This window comes from Bombus flavifrons, chromosome 7 (assembly GCF_040668555.2).
Source record: "Bombus flavifrons isolate JBK064 chromosome 7, iyBomFlav1_principal, whole genome shotgun sequence".
NCBI classification, from domain to species: domain Eukaryota; kingdom Metazoa; phylum Arthropoda; class Insecta; order Hymenoptera; family Apidae; genus Bombus; species Bombus flavifrons.
The window spans coordinates 15,256,048-15,277,173 of record NC_138448.1 but is presented as its reverse complement, the minus strand read 5'-3'; the positions used below and the strand labels follow the sequence as shown (position 1 = coordinate 15,277,173).

Here is a 21,126-nt window from a genome sequence, read left to right as displayed (position 1 = left end):
CACACCTAGCGGAGAAAAGTGGAACTAAGTACGATCACTCTTATTCTAAGTTGAATCGACAACATTGCGAGTAATGAGGATGTTGTACATGACGATATGACACATTACAAATAAATTATTGTATATGTATCAAACAAGTGGAATTTATTTGAAAATTTATTTGGTAGAAATTGCAGGTATGGATATATAAGAATTCTTAACACAGGTACCAAAAAATGTTTCTATATTTTGTATTGTTGCAAGGTTTATAAACATTCGTAGAAATATTTAAGAATATACTGCTAAAATCATAGACGTACGTCTATAAGTAAAATATTGTGATCTATTTTCCTACTATAGAAAATATTGAATGAAGAAAAAAAAATGTTTCCGCCCGGGATCGAACCGGGGACCTTCCGCGTGTTAGGCGGATGTGATAACCACTACACCACGGAAACAACTGACAGCTACTTTTTTTCATAAATTATTTAAGACAATTTTAAACTTAAAATTTAAAAGAAACATATAATATTCGATATTATATTACGTAATATGCATAATTCTTAAATTACGCGAAAAGATTCAATTTTAATAATAATAAGCTAAAATCTATAAAAATTATTTAGAACATCAATTATATCTTGTGAAGAATAAAAGTGAGATGCTCCTCCTATACTTTTGTGTATACATATGCAGGATGTCCAGCGATAAGTGGGGTTTGTAATACTATAAAAGTATATATTATTTAATCTTGCTTACGAGACATGACAAGCTTTATATTCTGTAATTTGTTAGCTGGTTACCTACACAAGAGATATTCAGAAATACTATAGTTTATACTTCAAGGTATATAGGCGCTTTATCATTGATCTGTTACTCTTCAATAATTCCTGGTACTACTCGAAGTTTTCAGAATTCAATTCTCTAATGCATTCTGTACACACTCATTTAAATGCTTATCCCAACTGGTATTCCGCATACGACGGATTTCAGGTATGTTCACATGTAAAAATAACATATGTAAATTTAAATTCGGACTTCCACAGTTCCTAATACAATTTACTTAAAAATTGTTTATTAAAAGGTCGTCAAAATAGCTGACTAATATAATTTACATGTGATATTTAATTATTTCATAATAGTTCCTATAATAGAATATTTAATCATGTGTTTAAAAAATTAATATAACCTACATCTGTTACACTCATATAAGAAAACGCCTAATCGAAGAATTTTCAACTATTCCAACTCATACGTTATATTCAGCTCATATTTATTATAATCTTATCACTTGGATGTCATTTTGGACATCTCCTATCAAAGTACTCAGATGTACAGAACTCAAAAAGTACTATATATCGAGAACAAGGTTAAATAGAAACTATCATTGATAATGACATAATTAAGAAAATACATCTTTTTTAAATTATTAATCATAATTACAATTTATAGTTACTAATCATTGATCGATTTATTTAATTGCATCGATAACAGTAGCATGGTCAGGTGATATTGGCCTTTAATTGCGAATAGTCATCGATTCCATCAAATACAACGTAGCAAAATCACGTGATATTAAATGAAATTACAAAATGAAAAAGTTGTAAATTCAATCTGTGCTGTATTTGTAGTCTTGAATCAAAGAGATAGGAACAATAGACTTTAACTTTTTAACTAAATTATATAATTTTTATTTCTTTCGAACTGTCTCTTTACATACGGTTTTATCACAGGAAGTTTTTAAAACCTTTCGAGATAGCAATGCGTTAAGACGACACTACTGTTTAGTCTTTTTAAATATTCGTATCACGCTCTATCTACAGCAAATTGATATCCTTCGACTCTCAAACACGACCGAACTTTGACATTCTGATTTGTAATTAGTGTACTTTTTTGATTATGTGAAAATTCGAAAATAAAATTCGTTGTATAAAATTGACCGCTTTCGCCAGAAGCGCCTGATTCTATATTTGACACTGTATCGATAATAATAATAACGATGTTTGCTAAATTAGATTTGCGTATTGCTATTAAAACAAACGATGACTTAATACGCATCGAATATAGATGATTCGATTTGTTCATCTCGAAATTGACCACTGATCTTTACGAATTAGATACACAAAAGCATGAAGCATACTTATACGTGGCATACATGTGACATGTGCTATGGCAAAACCATTACAATGGTTAATAATAAACGCTCATATGATATTACTATATCAGTGAACATTATTTTTCAACACCAATGACTGTCACAGCCATGGCAGTGTGAACCGATAATGCGAACATAAGAACTTTAATGTTGTAATATAATTCACTTTTATCTTCGATTGTATTGTTTTTTTGCTTTAACGCAAACTTACGAAATGAACCTAAAAATAGTTGTATAAATTTGGAAATGTAATGAGTTTCGTAATTTCGAGGTAGTGACTGTTTAATAATTAAAATATTGATAACGTATCAATATAACCAATTAATACATAGTAATGTAGTAATATTTCATATCTACTACATATTTGAATATTTAATATTTATATTTAGAGATATTAATAATCACAGTATTAAGATGATAAGATAAATTAAATAAAATTTGCGCGAAATATTTAATTAAACTTATGGTCCTTATTATGATTATTATGATATACAATAAAAGAAGCGACTGCGATATGTACCTACATATGTACATCGAACATACGTACAGTAATTCACCAAAGTATTCGGGCACTTGCCGCAGAAAATTTATTATAAATATACATACATATTATACGCATTGAACTTTTGAATCTTTTTGAAATTTCATTAGTACTGTAGTAAGACACAATTATCGTGATTATAATAGTAAAATTTGAAATCAATCCGAAAATATATGTGTATATGTAAAAGTTACAAGACCCTCGTTGCAAACACTTAATGAAAAATTGTTATAGCTTGTGCAATTGAAAAAAAGAAATAAGAGATTGAAAAGCAAAATCGTGATTTTGTGTACATTGGCGTTATTTCGCCACAAAGGAATATCAAATCCGCGATCGATCAAATTGTCGGTACTTTATCTAGAATTCGTTTACGTATCCGTTATCGATGTATGCTATACATACATTATACATAATTGCAAATTGATATAAACATATTTTTATATATAGTAGGAAACGATTCTCTTGTTTTAATCCATTTTATCTTTCCACTATGAAATAAATTATACTAATCATTAAATAATTGCTGATTTCTATCTAAGAATCGATAATATTCTGATAGCACAATCAAAACAACGTTTATTCTCATACCGTACACTTCTTATATACATACCGACAGATGACACCACGAACGCCGTCCGCTTCAGTTAAAATCAATTCAACGATTAATTAGCGAGGAAACATAGTTACCCTAATCGTTTGATTGAAAAATGGTCATGCATAATTCTATTTTCAATTCGACGAAATTTTTAAAGATGTTTCACATTTTAAGAATGCAACAGCATAAATTATCAAGTTCCTTGTATGCAATGAGTAAGAAAGGAGATTCATATCACGTGATGGAAACGGTGGCTCTAGATACAGAGTTCTTATTGGCTGTTTAGCGACATGGAAAGAGAGGGAGAGAGAATACTCATCAGTCAAAGAATGCGTAGCTGCGTATCTTTATACCTATAAGCGCTAGAAACAGTCACTTGACAGCAGCGCCTGGTGTCCGACCGTTAAACAATTTGTCGATATTTTCTCCAACTACGTTGTTACAAGGGTAATTGCACATCACCGCTGAACATTATCGTGGATAAGAAAGCAACAAAGAAGTAACGCGATTAAATCGGGAACTTCTCTTACTAGTACCCTTGTCGCAAACAAATTGGAAAGTTACACAGCAAAGATGAAGATTTTGATCGCGCTTTGCGCGATCCTTGCTGGTAAGCATCTCGATTATTCTGCATTTAATTTGTACATTTCCTTTGTTCAACTGCACTGTAATTGAACGTTAAATTTTTTTTCCTGCGTTATATTTTTATTTGTTTTACCTTTTCGAAACGTACTTTTTACGCCTTAATTGTTGAAGTCTTATCGAAAACACGCAATATTATTAATGTACCTTGGAACCATAATATTATGATTATTTTGTAAAGGCACAGCTTATTACATATTTAATATCTACCACTTGAGAAATAACATTAATTTGGTTCCTCTGTTACATCCTATAATCGCATTATTATTACGCACAAAAGACAGAGTTTGCTTATTCAGATGAATAAGATGAGTCAGTACTTAACAATTACTGAGGAATAGTTCATGATTAACAAGAATCTTCCATGTATTTTCAACCTGCTAAATATATATCTTTTGTTAGATATGTTGTTCTAGATAAAGATGTTGAATATATTGTTTTTATATTTATTGTTAAAATAATATAACCTGGGAAACAAAAGTTTGATTTCTCTACTTAGTTCATTCCCATAAACATATTGTGAATATTATAAATAATGTTTCATATGATAATATAACATTAAAAATAAATAAATATAATATTCGGATATATATTTTATTATGCTCAATAATTATCATATCTATTTTAGTATCTATAGCAAGGGTAGTTATTAATGCCGAGGGACGAGCAAATCTTTACCTTTTGGGTCAACAGGAATGTACATGGGGACCTTCATACTGGTGTGAAAATATCAAGTGCGTTCAATAAAATATACTAAAATAAGGAATATAAAATATCGCCACTAATACTATTACATTATCATAGATATTTGTATAAGAAAAATATCCATTGCATGTTATTTTAGATTGCATGATAAATTTTGCAGTAGTATATACTTTATTAGTTATGATATTATATATTTGGCTTTATCTCAATTTACAAGTTTATAGCTATCATTATTTTTGTGTATGTGTGTATAGCTGTGTTCTGTATTTGAAACATAATAAAAACTTTTATATTCATAAAATTTCGCATTAAATATAACATCATTAAGAATTAAAATAGTACTAAAACATTTTATTTTATATAAATGTAGAACTGCGGCAGGCTGTAATGCAACTGCACATTGTATCAAAACAATATGGAAAGATATGAAAGTACCACAGGATAATGACAGTGTATGTAATGTTTGTATGGACATGGTTCAGCAAGCTCGTGACCAACTAGAGAGCAATCAAACCCAAGAGGATTTAAAAACTGTTTTTGAAGGAAGCTGTAGGCTTATTCGCCTAAATGTAATTGTGAAAGAATGTATAACGATTGTAGATCAATTTATCCCAGAACTTATTGAAACATTAGCGTCTGAAATGAATCCATCTATTGTTTGTTCTGTTGCGGGACTTTGTAATTCTGCTCGTATGGACAAATTGTTAATGGAATATGGACAACTTGAATCTAAGGTAATTAATAATGCAAACTATTTCCCTATATTAATTATTTATACTAAAAGATATCCTTATTGTTTTAAATATATTATATTTTAGACTAAGGAAGTAAAATCTCGATCTTTGGAAAAAGATGAATATGAACCTGATGAATGTTCAAAATGTTACACGGTAGCAGCTCATATGGAACATAAATTAAATAATACCCCTCGTGATAAAGTGTTACAACAAATGCTTAATGTATGTGCAGAACTTGGTACTTACTCAGATGCTTGTTCAGCTACGATCTTAACTTACTTTGACACAATATATGCTCAATTGCAAGAAAGTTTCAATGCTCAAAATGTTTGTCATTTATCTGGTCAGTGTAGTGGTAAATTCCACAAACATGAAGATGCTGATAAAGTGAGTTTAGAAAGTAATATAATGTAACAACTTTGAGATATTATGATTAAGTTACTCATGAAAATTGCATTTTAGACTTTGAAAGTAGAAATCAGACCACTTTCAAGTGTGGGTATGGTCGATGTAAATGACGACCTGCCATGCAAATTGTGTGAACAACTAGTGGGACATTTAAGAGATCTTTTAGTAGCTAATACTACAGAAGCAGAATTTAAAGAAGTTCTGAAAGGATTATGTAAACAAACCAAATCATTTTCTACTGAGGTAAGTATCGCAATATTTATTAATTGTAGAAATATTCTATAGAATATCTCAAATTATTAATCTTTATATCTTTTATTTAAGTGTCTGGCTATAGTTGATGAATATTATCCAGAAATATATGAATATCTCACAAAAGGTTTAAATTCCAATATTGTTTGTCAAATGGGTGGAATATGCCCTACCCCAGACAAAGCATTGCAGGTTTATATCTTTCTTTTTTTAATTATACACATGCTTCTAACATAACTACTATCTCTGAATTGTTATTAATGAAAATATTTTATATTATGTAGAATGAGCCAATTTGGCCTTTAGTACCTAAATCTGCAGCTGCAATAGGAACACGTATTTTCCAAAATGCAAACAAGGCCATGGAAGCTGATAATAGTGAACATCTGAGCAAATCAGAAGTTGAAGCAATGCAATTGCCAATTGAAAGGTTGGTACCGTTCCATCAATTACAGGGACTGTCAGACGCTAAGAATATAGAAGATGATAGTAACGAACAACTGAGTAAATCAGAAGTTGAAGCAATGCAATTGCCTATTGAAAGAACAGTACCATTCCCTGTATCAGAGGGTTTATTAGACACTAAAGGGACAGAAACATGTGCGTTATGCGAATATATATTACATTTTATACAAGAAGCTATAACGAATCCTACTACAGAGGTAATAATTACGATAATATTTTACATAACGCGGTATTGATAAAAAAATATGTAAAATTATATCAAGATGCTATTGATTATTATTTTCAGGATAAAGTAAAGGAAGCATTAGGAAAAGTATGTAAGAAATTACCTGAAGCTATAGAAAATCAATGTACACAGTTTGTCGATCTTTATGGAGATGCTATTGTAGCTATTTTGGTTCAAGAAATTGATCCATCTCAAGTTAGTGTAGAAGTTCATTGTTTATTGATTATTTAATAAATGCAGTGTATCATAAAGTATTAATTACAGATATGTCCAATGTTACACCTGTGTCCAGATGCAAAGTTGATGGCACTGTGGCACAGTGTTCCAACAAAATATATGCTTGAAGAAAAAAAGAGCAAACCTAGCTGTCCACTATGTTTACTTGCTGTATCACAAATTTATGAAGTTATAAAAGATAATAAGACCGAGGTTACAAGCAAACTACATTTATATGTTTTAACATATTTAAAAATATATCATTAAATACATCCTAATATTACAGGCAAACATACAAGCTCAACTGGATAAGCTATGTATTCATTTGCCACAGAGTTTGGTCGAAGAATGTACAGATTTAGTTAAAGCTTATAGTAAAGAACTTATAGAGTTATTGCTGGCTGATTTAACACCTCAAGAAGTATGTGTTTATATTAAATTGTGCGATGCTTCAAAGAATCCTGGTCCAAGAGATGATTTTATTACGGATAAAGATGGTGAAATTTGTATGTATATACATATATTTTTTGAGCGCTTTGCATGAAAATTTCTTATAAGTTATCCCTTTAAACTTTTCTATTTTTTTTCTAATCTCCTTTTCAGAAACTCTCTATTATCTTAAGTATTTCATTTGAAATGTGTTTCAAAGACAGTTGTAGATAGGAACCAATTTGAAGTTTTTCTGTTTTATTTAATTTCTTTTCTTCCCCCGGGCATTTTTCTATTGAAGCAAACTGCATAATTTTAGCAATGTGTTTATCCTTATGATTGCAGAAATATGAAATGTGGTTTTCTATTTAGTCATTCATTGTCATCACTTGTTTCTGGTCTTCCTAATTTGGCTGTTGATACTCGCAAATCATAGATAAATTCTAACACGCTCTCCCGAACTCTCTTGTGAGTTAAACCTGCAATTTAAAAATGTCGAGTGTGACTCGACGTAAGAGTGTCTGTGAACGCTCGACAAAGGAGTTCAAAGAGTTAATAAAAATACAATATCTATAAAATTCCTGGGGTATTTCAAAAATATATTTCATGTTTCAGTAACAAATGAAATACCTAATTCTCCAGCAAGTACTGAAGTATCAGAAAATATACAAGGGCCATATTGTGTAATCTGTGAATTCACTATGCATTATATTGACAAAGTACTTGGTAATGAAAAGGAAAGAAATAAAATTGAAAGGGCAGTACTTGGAGTATGTAATCATCTTCCAAAGTCTGTTTCTCAAGAATGTAACCAATTTGTTAGTAAATACGCTTCTGCTGTAATTGATGTCCTCACAAAAGATGTCAATCCAAAGCAAGTTTGCACTATGCTTGGACTTTGTTCATTATACATACAGGAAATCAAAGGTGGCTAAGAAATATTTAAGATATTAATTACTTATTAAAATATCAGTTTTAACGTATGTTCGTAACGGAAATTTGTTGTATTAATAGCCTCTGTAACAGAATGCGCTTTGTGCAAATCTATTATATCAGTAATAGATGAATTTTTGGATGTACAAGATGTTGATAACAGCATTACGAAAGTGTTGTCTAAAGTATGTAAACATTTACCAGCAGACAAAGAACATAAGGTAATTTGGTTAGATCTTTTGTCAACTTGTTTAAAAGTTTTTGTAAAATAATAATATTTACTCATTTTTAGTGCACTACACTTATTAATTCCTATGGGCAAAGCATAATAAATATTGTGAAGAAGCGCGAAAATATTTACAAAATATGTAGTAAAATAGGTCTTTGTGCTCCCAATGATTATTCAATAGTGTCTTTGGAAAATTCGCGAATTAAACGATCGTACGAAAAAAATCGTATAAAGCACTGTACATGGGGCCCTGTCTACTGGTGTTCTACTAATGAAACAGCTCGCGAATGTAAGGTAAGTAAACGTGATTAAATTTGTTACATATTAGAAATTTGATGTCGTCAGTTTCATTGCATTGTTCCATATATAATACAAATGGGTAGCGATGAAGGTTCAGTACAAAATGCCATACAATATATGTAAAGTAAACTATGTTGTAGTAAAGCATTTAAAGCTATCTTATGCATCTTGTAATATTTTAGGTAGAATTTTCGCTGTCACACGTGTGTGTTAGTGAGAAGTAATTCAATGAAATTACATGTACATATATGATATAATAAATATTTTTATGTTTCTTTTTTAAGGCTGTTGAACATTGCAAAGAAAACGTATGGAAGGCCGATTTCGCTCCTCCTAAACAAATCACTTTGAGCGAGACAGAACCTAATGTTTAAATTTGAAATGAAAAATAAATTGAACTATTCTTTGATTTTTACATTTTAAGACGTTTAATCGTAATAATTTTGTTTCTTTACGATATTACATTGATGATACTAGAAATTTAATGATAATTATTAGCGTTATATTGCACTTTAAGAATATAACATTGCGATGGCACGATGAAAATCTTCCAAAACAATGTTCAATTAAAATTTATGCGTAATGTAGAAAATTTAGTAATAAATCTATAAATAAGCTTTTTACACTATCACAAGTATATCGTCTTTCAACAATGTTAAGTTCATATTTTATAACAGTTGTATGTAAACTATAATATTGAAAATATAACTATGATTTCAAGTGTATACAGACCGTAATTGTCAATATACATATTATTATTATTATTACAAATCCATTGCATTAATGTTAACTGTGATAATAAAACAAAATTAAAATAGTAATTGTTTATTTCTTGTTACTAGATTACTGCAGCATTTATTAATCTATTTAAGTATTACTATGTCCTTTGGGGGATATATGATTTTTAAAATCTTTTAAACAACTAAGAAAGTAATGGTAACTATTATTTTAAGTTGGTAATGTAATCAGAAATTTAATCAGATTGATTCATATTTAAGGATATATTACAATTAAATACATTGATGTCGAAGCCAATTATTATGATTATATATATTTTTGACTGGCTTTGAAATACATCAAGTGCACTTCTATAAATAATCTATACAAAAAACTTATAAGTAATGAATATCAATCATTCATCACAAAAAATTATGCAATATATTACGTTATTGGTTGCCGTTATATATAATAAAGACATGTCATTCAAGATATAAGATACAAAAAATATAATTATTATAAAGCATTTCTTTTCTGTATTTTACGTTTTTAGAACAATTTCTGGATTTATTTCATCTTAGAAATATTTCAAGAAATATTTTCTGTTTAAGTTTGTGGAAACATTGCTTTTATCATCCTGCTTAACCCTTGAATCATAGTACTATACGTTAGCCAATATGTAATATAAATATGATTCAATTAATACATAATATAATATATCCTTATATTTATTTTGTATTATGTAAATAATTCTTTCGATTATTTAAAAAAATGTAGACTTTCAGAACCATTATATTCTATAGCATCGATAATTCAAGATGTCGTTGGTTATTCATTCGATTTTAATCGATATGTTTTGGTTTAAAATAATTCATTCGAATCGATTTTATTTATGTAACGTACTTTTGGCCAGTGTAATTACCAAGATTTCAAAACGTGTTTCGAAGGAAATATTTCGTGTAATATTGTAGCATTATAATGTCAAACGAATGTAGTAATAAGCTATAGTTTAGTGTTTTTAATTAACTGTAAGTTAGATTAATTGTTTGGATATAATTTAACGTGTCCTTGCTAATCTTCTAATAGTGAGGTAAAATAACGCGAGAAATATAAGTGTCATAATGAGAGGAGGCGACCTTTCTTGTTGTGGGTGAGTCATTTCTTTTATTTTTTTTGATCACTAAAATAGTTATTACAAGTATCGATGAATAATATCGCTATAGCTTAATCATTCGTAAGTTTTCTGCAAATTACAGTTACATTTTCTTTATTTAATACCTATTATACGTATGAGGAACTTTTTATTTTAATTTACTGTAGATATCTATATCTACAAAGAATGTTCTGGTCAGAAGAAAATACTTGAATGGTACGTATTACAATAAGATACAGACAGGATGTACATATTACTAAAATCATGTTTTTTAATACATTAATGGTTATGTCGTTAATCCTTTAAAAAAAGTATTAACTTATCTGTATCAAAATATCATCAGTTTGTGAGGTATTTGAGTTTCAATACTGGAAAGGAACATTATTAGTCAATGTTGTAACATTTGAAACAATTGGAACTGAAACTAAATATAAAAGTAAAAGATAGTTGCGATTATAGTCAATTAGTTCATATTATTTGTAATCTAGTTTATAATTGTACTATGGCTATTAACTACAATCCTGAACAAAATGTTCCTAAGCAAACGCGATAATACGAAATTTTTTATCGAAAATTTGTAATCGGATTAGTTAGTGATACAGTTAGTACTTATATATCGAATAATAAAGTGGCGCTCCTTTTTACAGTTAAGAATAGTACACAGTTATTCAGCAAATAATTTACATAGTTTCATTAATTTTAATTTCAATCACTAATAACGTGGTAATATTATACTCAAGAGCTAGGATCATCCTCTATATCGATAAAAATGCTTTTCAATTTTCTTACCAGAAGAGAGAATTGCTAATGGTAGATACATATTATAAGTTATCGAATATTCATCCTATGATTTATCGGTAAAAACATTCAATAGTAAAAATCATTGAGTAAAGTACAGTAGACAATGTAGTGATCTAGCGATATTCACGTGTGTATCAGCAATGTATCCATGCACCTACTGCACTGTTGCAGCTGTAGATGGCGCTGCAATTCATTTCATAATGCACTTTGTACGTTACATCAGGTATCATCAATTTTTTCTAGTTTTTCTAACTCTACTCCTTTTTTGCATTACAAATTTAATAGCAAACATTGCACACAAATAACCTTATCAAATTACCAATAAAAATCGTCGACTCTTTAATTCATATACGTATACATATACACGTTTTTCATTGGTAATAAAAGCTTCAATAAATATAACCGCACCATTGTTTTGCAACGATGCGTGATATCTGAAGTGAAAAAGCATTTAATGTTACTTTCACAAAGAAATTTCGCGTGGGTGTTAAACTTGTCTCTGGTGAGAGAAACTCGTCGTGTAAGCCTGGATTTTACCGTGATCCTCCTTGTTCGTTCTTTAAATTTATTCGGGCTCCAACCTAGCGTCGTTTGTAGCGATGTTACTACGATATCGTAACGACAATACCGTTGGCATTGCACATCGTTTCGACCGTACAGGCCGCTGCTGTACTTGTTCCCGTCTTCTAAGGATAAAATAGTTTTCGAATAATTTAATTTGTCGCGGCACAGATCGTGCATTATTGTTCGCTTCGATTCCTACGCCGATAGGAAACTCGCAGATCGTTTAGTAGTCGATTTTTGGAGACTAGGAAACATTAAAGAGTTTCTACTTTCGTAGAACAAGACAACTGTAATAACACGGTACTTCTCGGTTTCATAATCAGTCGTTGAACTTTCTTGCGTTAGATTTCTGGCACTTTAAAGGAATTATTGAGATCTATTAATGGCACCATGTATCGTAGACATCTTATAAGAAGTTTTAGTATATTAAGCCTTAATTGATATACGACATAAATGGCGCTGATATTAGCAAAGAAAGAAGAGTTATAGAAGTATGGAATTTCATTGATATAAATGATACAAAAGAATTAGTAGTAGTAATTAGCGTAATTTTAGTGTTAGTAATTTTAATTAGTAAGTAGTAGTATTAATAGTAATTAGTAGTAGTAATTTTAGTATTAGTAGTAATATTATTACAACGAAAAGTGAACGAACTAAATATCAATATAACATAATATATAGAAATGGTAAATAGAAAAGAATAATAGTAAATTAAAATATATAATTAAAGAATAAATTTCAACGATCCTCGTAGTTGATTTTAATTCAATATCCATTATTTTACCGAACAATTCAATACTAATCTCTGTGAAGCATTATGATTATTCTTTTTGTATATTTTGATTAAATGCTTCGCTTTAAGCCAAACATACCAGTGAAATATAACATTTTTATATTCCAGCTGTCGATATCCATCCGATGTTTCAAATAATTAAAGAACATCCGTCACCTCGGTGTTATCAAGCGACGAAATTGGCAGCTACAATTAAAGTTGAAAATATCATCCGTGCGCTAATGTACTCTTATAGAATTTTTCTCCGGTCAAATGTAAAACGTTCTCATTCTCCGACTCATAATACTTATCTGAAGCTTTCAAGTAAAATTAATTTTAAGCAACGGAATGGAAAATTAAAATTAAAATCGGACGTGTTTCAGGAGCTCCGTTTTTCTGTCTATAGAATCGTTCTGGTATTACATTATCGTCGCGTATAGTAATTAGCTCGTAATCAGTGGCACGGTATTCAGAAAATATACGACGTACATGTGAGCATAAGTTTGAAATTTGTTTCGCCTTGTTCTCCTCTTCCGGTGGAAACTGACAAAACGAGGAAGAGAAAGACGAGAGGGGGAAGGTCAGGTTGTCTCGTTCAGCACGTAGAGGCGTGACGAGCGAAGACATAAACCTGCCGGTCATGAAGGAAGGCGGCTGGTTGTTATTCGAGTATGTATGCCCTGAAGAACATACGATGCTTGCGCCTTATTCGATGATTGGCCAGTATTTATGAGCTCATTATCACCCAAAGAACAATAGGCATAGGCGAAAGAAAACAACGAAAAGCGTGCACCGGTGGTTCATGCGAATATGCGACGACCAATCACCATCTACTTTACAATTAAATGCTAATCTCTCTATTCAATTTGTAACTAGGAATTATTTTTATGAATCAGAAATAGTTTATGATATTGTATCGGACAATGTCGATGCGTAAGTCCGATATTGCCATTGTATTCTGTCGTATTGTGCGTTTGTTTCCATTCCTTAACATTTCTTATCTAGATCTAAAACGTATGACGTTCGACGCGAGACCAACCCTATCAAAATTAGATTTTTCTTCTTACAATTCACGACGTAATCGTCGTTACAGTCGAAGTATGTAGAACCGTCGTTGCCTTTAACCAGCGTTGTATTCAAATTTCAGAAGCTAGGTTCGATCTTTCTCGATGTTATTACTCGACGACTTGATCGCTTACGACGCCTTATCTCGCGTAACTTCTCCTCCGCGTGTTATCACTGAAACCAACTACAACGAATGAAAATTATAATTATATTAAAATCATTCCGCAAAATTTAGCTCTCTCGTAAGCTTTGAATTACAAGTTCTATGAAATGGAAATCACATATCGAGACCAAGCGGATGAAACAAATGTCTATGTAGATTCCATTCCCTTACTCTTACGAAAATATAAAATTACGCGAATATCTATAGTAATCGTACCTTCCTTTTACTCTTCGTACTTTCGACTCGTAACGTTGATCGATGATTTCCACGGTCTGTCACAAAAACACCATATTGTTCTTAATTCTCGCCTATCGCTCTTCGCTATGTATTGCTCTATACTTTAATTAAGTATAATACAAGAGCGAATAAAACAACGCTTCGGCTTGTGTTATCTCCGATCGATGCAAACGTTTTATACGTTTATTTATCTTATCGACTTTTTGAAATATCGAATTGCAAATGGGAAACGTCTATATCGCGCATTTGGTCTTTCGAACAAATTAACCAAATTTTTCTATCAATCCATTCTTCATCCTCTGTTCGGCCATTCCGTCGATATAAAAAATGAAGGAACTCAATGAAACGGCTGGAGTAGGAGGTGACGAGCGCGTCTCGTATGTTTGGTCTCGAGGCGATCTCGCGTTCAGCTTTCAATGGCAGATAAATATCGGGAGGTCCTTGCACCTCCTCTAGCTGCGTTGGAGGAACGTTCGAGTTTTCTTCGAAGTTGCGTGCGCCAGGACGTGCGGGTGTTTGCCCACGCACGTACGGAGTGTGCCCACGCGATTCCTAATACGAGCCGCGTCAGCTGCGTAAAGAGCCGTAGGCCAGCTCTCGCCGCGTACCTACTTACGTGTGGGATAGCCGCGTACACCCCCGTAGCCTTTGTCCACCAGGATAATTGTCCACGCGGTCGAGTATCGGTGTGATATTGGTGTCGGATTCCGCCACACCTTCGTCCATTGTAAATCAATCGGGACTCCTCGACGTAGAAGGATCGACCAAGTACCACAAGCCTTTCATCTCCTTTTTTCTACCCTTTTTTTTTTTTACACCTTTTGTGCCTTTGCCGTGTTTTTTACCACCTTTTTTAACGCTTTTTCTATGTCTTTTTCCCCGCTCCTTTCTCTCGCCATTTTTCCGTTTCTTCTACGTCTTTCTCGCGCTTTTTGTTCATCTTTCCTGCATCCTTCGCTATACGTTTCTTCGTATTTTATTTGCGCGCTTTTTGTAGCTTTCTTTGCACGTTCTTTACGCCTTTCCGCGTTCCCTCTGTACTTCTTGCGCCTTTTCTACGTCTTTTCTGCATTTCGTTTGCCAACTTTTTGTATCTTCGCACCTTTCTTGTCTTTCCTCTATCTTCCGCCATTGTTGTACGAATCTTCTATGCGTTTTCTACGTCTTCCCACTGACTCTTTTCCGTTTATTTCCACCGCTTTTGTCACTTTCCCCACGACTGTTTTGAATATTTTAACCACTTTTCTCCGCCGGTTTGTACTTTATCGTACCTTCGTTATCATCTTTTCTTCATCAACTTTGAATTTCTTTACGCTCTTTTTGCGTCATTTCTGTGCTTGATACAATGGCCACGGAAAGTATTTGCACATACTCTTATTTTCCGTTCACGGTATCTAATTTGTACGCTTAATATACTTGATATATCTCGACCTAATCGACTAGGACGTAAATGTTTTAACAAGTACAACGATGTGCAAATACTTTTCGTAGCCACTGTATCGATATACTCGCTGTGATTTTGTTACGACGTTCCTGGACCTTTTCTGCGCCCTCACTCTATCCTTTCAGACTTATTCCGTGTTTTTACTATACGATATTTTTATATTTTCTCCTACCAAGTCGCTGCATCCTTTCGAACGATTAGAGCAACGAAGGAAACTAAATTTTACGCTAACAAATTTTCAACGATACGCGTGCCTTCTAGTTGAAATTGTCAAAGAAAAAGCGGCTGTGTTAGAATTTAATCTCGGAATTAAGATTAATAATCTGTGGAAGACACAATGTTTGTGTTGAAATAATATTATGTGATATTTATTAAACAAAATTACAGAAAATACAAGCGAGTGTTGTGGAATGTAGACAGTCGGCTAGTTATTGTCAGACCGACTGGCTTAGTGACCCATGACCCTTGAAAAGGTTTCGAACCCCACTCTCTATGCAGTAATGAGTATGACCTGTGTAGATGTCTGTGTGACGTCACATGTGCCACAGAACCTTCCAGTAGCTTCTCGACGTGCCCAATGTTCCATCCATATCCTTACGCTTCTTCCGCCGAATTCTCGAAAGAGCATGCACGCGCTAGCCGCCGCGGTACATCTCACGAACACACGCTAGCGGGGATATCGCTGGGCAACGAAGGGAAGAATCCGTTCGATCAATCACCTCATCTATATGCGATTAATATCGTTGTATTGCAACAGGCTGCCAAGGTAAAATATGTTAAGTTCTCGCGGCAATGAGAGTGCTACGGACTGACTATGTCTCATAATGTGCAACAAATTCGATTATTCCGTGCAGAGTTGAAGATTGAATTTTAAGACGCTAAAGCTCGTGTGACCGAAATAACGCAGATATACCACGGAATCAATCGACGACTCTGTTCCGCCTATCTGAACTCATTCGAGCTCGATGTTTACATACTCTGCCTTAGGTGTATACCGATCTTTGACCGTTGTAAGGAAATTGCGGGATATTTCGTGTAAATGTTGAACGATTGGAGGTTTCTCGAGGGATTTTATTAGCGTCGAGAGAGATACCGAACGAGCGTTTCACGGAACGATAAACTTTGGAAGTTTCGGGCAAATAAAGGTTAACGTTGCATCGACGTTGGTGCTTGAGTAGGTGTCTTTCGTGTTTCGTGGCTGTTATCTTGTTGGGTCAAGCGAAGGGATCGTTGAATAAGTAAGTCTGCGGTTTCGCGTGAAAGGAGAGACCCGGTTGCGTTCGTTCGTGGAATTTTTATGCGGCTTATTAGTTTCAGCAGCATTTTCAGTAACGACAACAATTAAGCTCGTTATTATACCAAGGCTCTAGCTCCACCTATAACTTGTATCTTTTCCGATTTTTTTTTCTCCTTTCTGTAATAAACTTTTACGAGGTAAAGTGACTTTTGATACGCTTAAACGGTTTTGGTTTACGATTACAGACGATAAGCGGGTTCTTGTAATTTCTTCTTCCATTCAAATTCATATCTTTACGAATATTTACGATTAGAAAGATGGAACTTGAGTAAAAAGTTGCTTTATCCGTTAGACATCGTGTTATAAGTCGAGTGATATCGTCGTATTGGGTGTTTTATATATTTTTCCATATTATATGCGTTCTATGCATTTCTCCACTTTCGAACGTCTCACGGCCCATAACCAACGATATCCCGAAAAGAATAATATCGAATCGCTATCTAACACCGCGAGCCATCCTTTATTTTTCTATAATTCATCGAGCTCGAACATCCATACGGAAACCCATTTTTCCGTAACACTGTTCTCTCATTTCAGCCTGCACATTTATTCCCGAATGACACAAGCATCCAATTAACAGCCTTTCCGCGCCAAGTCATATCCGCTGCGCAATAAATTCAGCGGCTCGATCGTCTTGACAGTGGAACGCATCCATCAGCTGGTTTCACGCGATGCGACAGTTCGTCAGCGAGCGCGGCGAATCCCGTCGAATTACACGGAGAACGCCAGTAAACAGGACCGCCGGGGGGTGGCGAGTTTCAGCTTCAGAAGGCCCATAAAACTCCGTCAACGGCGCGCATCGGAAACCACCGATTTACGAGCGTGGCGGCGTGCCGCGTGCTGGAAAAGTTTCGCGAGATTTTATCAGGAATTTTCCCCCGTATCATCCGTACGTCACGAGTTTAATGCAACTTTTTTCCTTCGTCCGATATATTCGCTCGTGTATCGTCCGGTCTCTTGTAATTTGAAGGTTAACTCGACCGCGAATGTTTCGTTTTCTTCATCCCCTTTCACGGTTCCTTTTAATTCTTCGCTACCTTACGTTTCACCGATGTAACGCTCATTTCGAAAGTTGCGACGAACACTGCCCTCGATGGATATCTGACTTCATTCGCTAGCTTCTTTTGTTCGAAGCTCAGTTTGTTCGAAGTCGGGAAACTCGAGTATTTTCATCAAAATTAACATTCGCTGGTAACCTGTCAGCTTCGTTATGTTACCTTCAAATATAATTTCCGATTATGCTTTACAAGCGTATGATTTTTAGGATTACCGTCGAAAAATTAGTTTACGCGTTGTCGATTCGCTATTAACTTTCTATATTCGAAATATTCTTCTTTTGATCGAAGCCGGTCGTAATATGAAACGTGCGTTAAAATGGCCAATAATTTATAGATCTGTTTGATATCGATATCATCGATTGCAAGGTAACGGAATATGATATACGTATCGGTTAAAAAATTTTTAAATAACCAATTAAATCTGCGGTCGTCAAGGGATTAAAGCGTGAGGTTTATCGATATGACGGACAATTGGCTATTTAAATACTTTTGCGATTTCTACCAATTGTATATAGATATTTGCGCTAAACTTGTTACAGCTTCTATACAGGCTATACTCCTAATTTGCAACGAAGCGATTTTTCATCGTATTTTACGTTTCATCTTTGCAACATCCGGATATGATATTGTTGAGAATTGTGGATCTTTGAAACCGAAATAATGTTATAGGAACGCTAAATTTATACTTGAGATTAATATTAGAATAGTAATATATTTATTTTATGGACGATTTCTTATATATTCATCGATACACACTTGCACGCGTCTCAGCACTTTCTTCTATACCCGACTGTTAACCGACTGAATAGTTTACATTCATCTGTTTTCGAGACGCCGCGCACACACATACCTCCACACACTGATACCCACATGCAAGTATCTCTACTACGCATTTAACCCAGTGCAGCACAGAAAATTATACATATCTCAAGAGATATAAAAATAGTACTATAAACAATGGGGAATTTAACATACCTGGACTTAATTGTTTAGTATGTAAATGCCCTGATAGATACGATGGTATGCAAATAAAATTTGCGCAGCCACGGTATGTACATTTTCAGATTCGTTTCAAACATTACGAATACGATGACGATAGTCGAGATTCGTTACGGCGCTAGCGAAATTTCAAAATGTTTTATTATTTCGACTTGTCTGCGAACGTCCGAATATTTTCGCGAGACTGTGTACGTCTTCGCTGTTAAAGTTCGCCTCTGCCGTTTATGGGAAATCTCGCTTTTACAGGACATAACCGGCGAAACCGCAGGACGGTGGTGCATATGTAATTAATTTTTCGCGTTAAGCGGCTCTGTGTCCCTCTTGAGGCGCGCGCGCGTTTCTCTATAAACATCGATGCGGCCGGATCTTCACCGGCAACCATTTCATCGTATCGAGGGCCGTGTTTCGCGTTCACCGGAGAAACTCGAAATTGGAAAACGGCCGGTCCAGAACCAGCGAAATTAATTGAAGTCTGAGTGGCGAGCGATGAAGGGGCTGAGGCAACGGGCCGCCCGTACAGAAAGAGGTAAACCCGGAAGCAGAGTAGAAACAGAGCGAGCCAGCCTCCGGTTACGATTGGGGCGGGCAAAGGGAGGGAAAAGAGCACTCCTCGCGTGAGGAACAGAGCATCCGTGTCGTGAGTGAGACGGAAAAAGAGAGGACCGATTGCAGAACTTGGCGCAGACAGGCTGGACACGGTGCTGGTTGCTGGAACCGGGTCGTCTAATAACCGATACCCTCCTTCTAAGTGGACGCAGCCTTATGTCCTGCCGAAAACAGCTGGTTCCGGTTATTGGGGAAAATCGAAATTCTTCTTTTTTCTTTCTTCGTTCGTGTAATTTCAGGCTTATTCGGTTCCGACGACTCGTTTTCTAGATGATTGGTGGGAGGTTTTGGGTGGTTGATCGTTTTCGTCGCAGTGCAAGGTGGTTGGGAAATTGAGCGAAGTTCGGGCAGAAGTAAAGAAGTTTTTGAAAATGGTTTCAGTGAAGATTCAGAAATTTTGAATGAATGGCGCGATTAAAATTAAATTAAGGGAATGTTAACGGTGACGGTAGGCGACAAGGAATTAATAACTGTAATAGTCGAGAATCAGATATTCTTTTAAACAATGCTGATAATATAGTTTTATATGAACCAGTAGCTTTGATTAGGAAAAAGACGCGTCTCAAGTTTCATTTTTATCTATTTTTTATACTTTTTAAATAGCGCAATATTTTCTTTTTACAAACAAAAATCTCAACTTCTTTTTCTATAACTTCTTTCTCTTTTTTATATAATCGGTATATTTCGAAGAAATTATTACTGGAAACAAGTGTCTGAGAAAAATGACGAGGAAACTATCCCTTAAATAAAAAAATCACCCAAAGCAAACAGCATTTATGCCATTTAGTAAAATGCTAATTTTATAAAAATATGTAATATATACGTGTTATTTTTAAATTTTCCTCAAATTCCATTAGAAATATTTCGAATAATCCCATAGGTAACATTACGTGCCGCGTGAAAAATTGAAGGTCTGCGAGGGAGAATAGGATTTTGGATGGTTGCTTGACAGACAGCAAACACCGATAGGCAATTCGCGAAGGACACGACAGAGGAAGTGGAGAATCGCGTAGATGTGTGAGTGGTCGCGCATACACGTGCCAATGCACACCTCCCATTTGTGGAACTGCATTTCCTATAATCTGCGAGCAATCACTTGATAATTGGCTGGCTCCACTACATGTACGTATGCCTTCCTATCGACGCGCATGTCCTCAGACGGCCATTCGATTTGAAGGATGAAAATTACTCGGCCTCTGAACATCTTGTTATTTCCGTTTCGTTTAATTTTTATTGCTCTCTGCGCACAGACGTATTTTGGGCTTTCAAAACGCTCCTATCGTATCGCTGCATTGGACGTTGAAATTGTTTCGTCGAAAGATGATCGTTACTTATCGCTTGCACGCATCGACGTTGCAACCAAATGAAAACTGGATAGAAAGGAACATGGAATATTCTCTGTTCTATACGAATTTTAAAGGATATGTAATAGAAGATA

The 21,126-nt window shown here is 34.1% G+C and overlaps 1 protein-coding gene and 1 non-coding gene across 2 annotated transcripts; one reads left to right on the top strand and one right to left on the bottom strand.

Moving 5' to 3' along the window:
• Nucleotides 1-364: 364 nt before the first annotated feature.
• On the bottom strand, nt 365-437 carry TRNAV-AAC (transfer RNA valine (anticodon AAC)). The gene has a single exon. It is a non-coding gene; the product is annotated as a tRNA-Val (tRNA).
• Nucleotides 438-3,601: 3,164 nt separating this feature from the next.
• Nucleotides 3,602-9,633, top strand: Sap-r (prosaposin). The gene is made up of 14 exons (XM_069116287.1): nt 3,602-3,880; nt 4,541-4,646; nt 4,988-5,351; nt 5,436-5,741; nt 5,817-6,005; nt 6,087-6,206; nt 6,299-6,676; nt 6,766-6,900; nt 6,970-7,134; nt 7,208-7,427; nt 7,966-8,277; nt 8,365-8,504; nt 8,576-8,806; nt 9,097-9,633. The coding sequence occupies exons 1-14, from the start codon at nt 3,844-3,846 to the stop codon at nt 9,184-9,186; spliced, it is 2,793 nt and encodes a 930-aa protein (XP_068972388.1). The 5' UTR covers nt 3,602-3,843; the 3' UTR covers nt 9,187-9,633.
• The last annotated feature ends 11,493 nt before the right edge of the window (nt 9,634-21,126 follow it).